General features: G+C 37.6%; 1 protein-coding gene across 1 annotated transcript in view; it reads left to right on the plus strand.

Annotated features, from left to right (window-relative positions):
- PGGT1B (protein geranylgeranyltransferase type I, beta subunit) overlaps nucleotides 1-5000 on the plus strand; it is a 121563-nt gene that overhangs the window by 87373 nt on the left and 29190 nt on the right. Inside the window, exon 7 of the mRNA XM_006886676.1 lies at nucleotides 3568-3752. Within this exon, the coding sequence (XP_006886738.1) occupies nucleotides 3568-3752 (185 nt within the window). The remainder of the gene's footprint in view (nucleotides 1-3567; nucleotides 3753-5000) is intronic.

Below are 5000 nucleotides of genomic sequence, written 5' to 3' on the forward strand. Positions count from 1 at the left end.
GCTTGGAAGACAGTTTATGTTGTGGATCAGGATTTCTGGAGTTCTTCTAAGCTTTTCTCTAAAGATGTTTATAGTGCTTGGTTTTAGTCCTAGGTCCTTGATCCACTTTGAGTTGTTTTTTGTTTTCTGTATATTTCCCAGTTCGATTTCTTTATTAGTGTTAGGGTTTCACTCCAGCCAGACGGTTGGAAGGATCTGAACTACTTCAACCTTCCTGTCCACTCCTGTGGCTCCTTCTGGCCTGGAGGCCGTTAGGCTATGGACGCCACGTTGATTTGAGTGGACCCCATGGACTTCACCTGGTTTAGCTTCTGGAGTAAATAACTTTTTAAAATGAGCTCAGATCATTATTTTGAGGAGTAATTTAATACTATATTACAATGAAATGTGATTTTTCTGGAGTCAGAAAATCAAAAGGGCCGAACTCTTTCAGCATTTCTTAAGCTGAAGAAACTGAAGAACAAATTCAAACTTTGAGTTGCTCTACTTAAGGATGCTTTGGGCAGAATATTAAATGATCCAGGAAGTATTAAAAGAAGATAGAAAGAATATACAGAGCCACTGTACTGAAAGAAATTGGCAGACACAGAAGAATTTCATGAAACATCGTATGAGCAAGAGCCTCTGGTGATGAAGAAGTTCAAACTGCTTTGAAGGAATTGGCAAAAAATAAATCCCCAGGAATTGATGTTATACCAATTGACATATTTCAACTAACAGGTGCTGCCCTAGATGTGCTTACTAAGTTGTGTCAAGAAATCTAGAGGACAACCACTTAGCCACCTGCCTGAAAGAGATATATATTTGTTCCCATTCCAAAGAAAGGTGACCCAACAGAGTGTGGAAATTATAGAAAACTATCATTGATATTACATGTAAGCAAGATTCTGCTGAAGATTATCCAAAAAACAACTGGAACAGAACATCAACAGAGAACTGCCAGAAGTCCAGGCTGGGTTTAGAAGTTGTGGTACTAGGGATATTATAGCTAATGTTAGATGGATCTTGGCTGAAAGCTGGGGGTATCAGAGGAATGTCTCTGTTTCATTGACTACGCAAAGCTGTTTGACTGTGTAGATCACAATAAACTGTGGTTGACTCTGAGATGAATTCGAATCCCAGAACACTTGATAGTGCTAATGTGAAACCTATACTTGGACCAGGAGGCGGTTGTCAGAACCAAGCAGAGAAACACTGCATGGCTCAAAATTGGGAAGGGGCTATGCCAGGGATGTGTCCTATCTCCATACCTTTTCAACGTATATGCAGAACAGATCATATGGGAGGCTGGGCTGTATGAAGAGTGTGGCATCAGGATTGGTGGAAGATTCATCAACAATCTATGTTATGCAGATGACACAACTCTGCTTGCTCAAACTGAGGAGGACCCGAAGCACTTGCTGCAGAGGGTCAAGAACTGCAGCCTTCAATATGGATTGAGACTCAATATCAAGAAGACAAAGATTCTTACCACTGGGCCATTTGGCAGCATCAGGATGGATGGCGAAGAGATTGAGATTGTTAACAGCTTTAGTTTGCTTGGCTCCACAGTCAACATTCTTGGCACCAGTAGCCAGGCAATTAAAAGGCGTATTGCTGTAGGAAAGTCTGCTGTTAGGGACCACTCTAAAGTACTGAAAGTGTGTCACTCTGGATACTAAGGTGCATCTGATACAGGCCATGGTCTTTGCAGTTACTTGCTATGCATTAGAGAGCTGGACAATTACTAGGGAAGATAGAAGGAGAATTGATGCCTTTGACTTGTGGTGTTGGAGAAGAATATTGCATATACCATGGACTGCCAAGAAAATGAACAGGTTCAACCAATTAAACCAGGCTGCTCCTTGTAGGCAAGGATTTTGAAGCTTCGTCTGATATACTTTGCATGTTGCAAGGAGGGACCAATCTTTGGAAAGGGACATGCTTGGGAGCATGGAGGGACAGCACAGGAGAGGAAGGCCCTCGAAGAGATGGATTGGTTCAGTCACTGAGGTAATAGAGGAATAGGTGTGTCGGAGACAATAAGATTGGCAATAATAGAGTAGGGTTTAAGACTGTTGTACATAGAGTCACTAAGAGTCACAGGCGACTTGACAGCACATAACAACATAATTGATTAATTAATTACAGTGTCTGATCAACCCCTTATTGCCTATTGCTTTTACTTGCACCCAACTTACCTATTTATTTCATTAATTCCCCCTCTCTCTCCCAAGTCATCTTGCTAATTATAAGATGTCCTCGTACTTTAAAGCATTGTGATTTGGATTACTTAAGAGCCTGAACTTACTTTGGAGTTAACATTTTCAAAATCAGGTGATAAGGGCAGTGTAAAGAGTATTTTCACTTTATTGTGCCAATTTGCTTAGAAAAAACCCTCACAAATATTTTAGAGAATAGCTGTTATATTTCCTAAAGAAGCTATTGTTTTTGTTGGCCAATTTGGTATTACTGCTAGAACAAATTATTACATACTTTTAGGGGCTCTAAACAAGGATGTTTATCCCTTTACAGTTCTAGAGACCAAAAGTCTGAACTGAGTCTGTTGTTGTTGTTTGTTTTGGGTTTTTTTAACTAAGTCTTAAAAGAGTAAAACCAGAATTGCCAGGACCAGTTCCTTCTGGAGGATACAGGAGAGAACCATCCCTTGCATCTTTCAGTTTCTGATAACTGCCAGGATTCTTTGGCTTGTAGCCATATCCTTCTAGCTTGTTTTCATGGTTATACTGTGTGCCCTTCTATCCATAATCTAATCTTCCTCTGCTTCCTGCTTCAAGAATCTTTGTGATTATGTTTAAATGCGTGTGAATAATACAGGATAATCTCTCCATCCTGATCTCAATAATCTTCATCACATCTTTAAAGTCCCTTAGACTATATGTAAGGTAGCAGTGACATTATATATTAGGATCTGTGTCTATTTGGGGAGCCTACTGTAGTGAGTATAAATACATGTTAAAATTATACTGTGCATCTGATTCTGTATATTGTTAATGGTTCTATTCTTCTTCATCTCAAACTGACTCAGTATCATATTTGCATACCAGATGGGGCTTTTTTATGTTATGTGTAAAAATTAGTCTTACATCCAGACAATAAGAACTTTAATTCATAAGCAAAATAATTACAACATGTCTTCTTAAGAGAATTGGCGAGCTCTGGTGGCCTAGTGGCAGGAACGTGTACTGCAAATCCAGAGGTGCACGGTGCAAATCCACCAGATGCTCTGCTGGAGGAGGGACAATCTCCTCTGTAACAGTCAGATCTTATTTGAATGTACTTTCTACTTTACCATAAACTATATAACTGAACCATTTCCTTATTACTCCCAATAAGTAGTCTGTTCTTATAGCTCCATACTTTTTAAAAAGTCCTTTGTATTTCATAAAGTTAACGAAGACCTTAAGGCTTATTGGTTACTTTTACATTATAATTAATTGTCTTTTAATTTTATATTCGTTTATTTCACTATTCTCTGTTTCACTATCTTTTTTTCCTAGCCATTTTAAATTCTTTTCATTGACATTTGATATAAAGTATAAAGCATTGTGTGGTTTTGATTAACAGGAGGATCGACTTTTTGTGGCATTGCATCACTGTGTTTGATGGGTAAACTAGAAGAAGTTTTTTCAGAAAAGGAACTGAATAGGATAAAACGATGGTGTATAATGAGACAACAAAATGGTTATCATGGAAGACCTAATAAACCTGTAGACACCTGTTACTCTTTTTGGGTAGGAGCAACTCTGAAGGTAAGAGAAATAATAAAATGAGAAACCTGTGCTTGATGATGTACAATAAGATGTATTAAAATAATCAGCCTTTGTAATATACTTTAAATACTAGTGTTTTCCTGTTGCTCTGGCAAAACTACTCTTGTTTGGGATTTTCCATAGGATTCATTTGTCTTTCTGTAGTACTTGAAAATCTCCATTTTTATAAAATTCAAGTAGCATAAAACCTAGGAACAAAAGTAGATATAAAGTCATAAAAAATATTTTTACTGAAACTGGCATCTGTCCATCTAGAGCAGGAATCTGTCAGAAAGTGACACCTATAAATGTTTAAGGACAAGCTCAAATGCTTAACTGCTTAGCTATTAACTGAAAGGTTGACATTTTGAACACACCCACACGTGTCTTGAAAGACACACTTGGAATTCAGCTTCTTAAAGATCACACCCTGGAAAATCCTGTGGTTTAATTCTGTTCTGCACATGGTGTTATCATGAGTCATAATAATCTTAGGGTTAACTATCAATTTCAAAAGAGAAACCATGGATCATTCCTTTAAAAACTATTAGAAACTTTTTATTATTCATTAATTTATTTGTCAAAAACCTGAAACTTGGTGATTGATGTATATAGTAGAGGTTTACTCCTCTTTTGATATACCTAACTCTACTGTATTTTGTTCCATTGTGTATAAGTTCCTTCCTTTGACTTAATATCACCTAACAGTAACAGCTGTTTGCCGAATGGTAAGAAGCTGCTCTGCAAACCCAAAGACATGCAGTTTGAATCCACCAGATGCTCTTTGGGAAATGGATGACCTGTCTCCTCCCAAGTGATTTATACCACTGAAAACCCATTGGAGGGTCAGCTATTAGTCATTTCCAACTCAACAGCAATATCAACAATAGGGTTATTTTCTACTAAAATATAACTTTCTTTTAAGAAATAACACGTAGGTCAGATTTTCAAAATCTAATATAAGTATATACTTCATATTCTATATATCTGAAAATCTTACAAAATCATGCATATATTTGAAATGTATACCAGTTGACATATTTCAGCTAACAGATGCTGCCGTGGATGTGCTCACCAAGTTGTGCCAAGAAATCTGGAGAACAACCAGTTGGCCAACTGACTGGAAGGGGTCTATATTTGTTCCAATCCCAAAGAAGGGCGACCCAACTGAGTGTGGAAACTACAGAACAATATCATTGATTTCACATGCAAGCAAGATTCTGCTGAAGATTATCCAAAAACGACTGG

Source organism: Elephantulus edwardii, unplaced genomic scaffold (assembly GCF_000299155.1).
Source record: "Elephantulus edwardii isolate Elephantulus edwardi_28Jun2011 unplaced genomic scaffold, EleEdw1.0 scaffold00050, whole genome shotgun sequence".
Taxonomy (NCBI): Eukaryota; Metazoa; Chordata; class Mammalia; order Macroscelidea; family Macroscelididae; genus Elephantulus; species Elephantulus edwardii.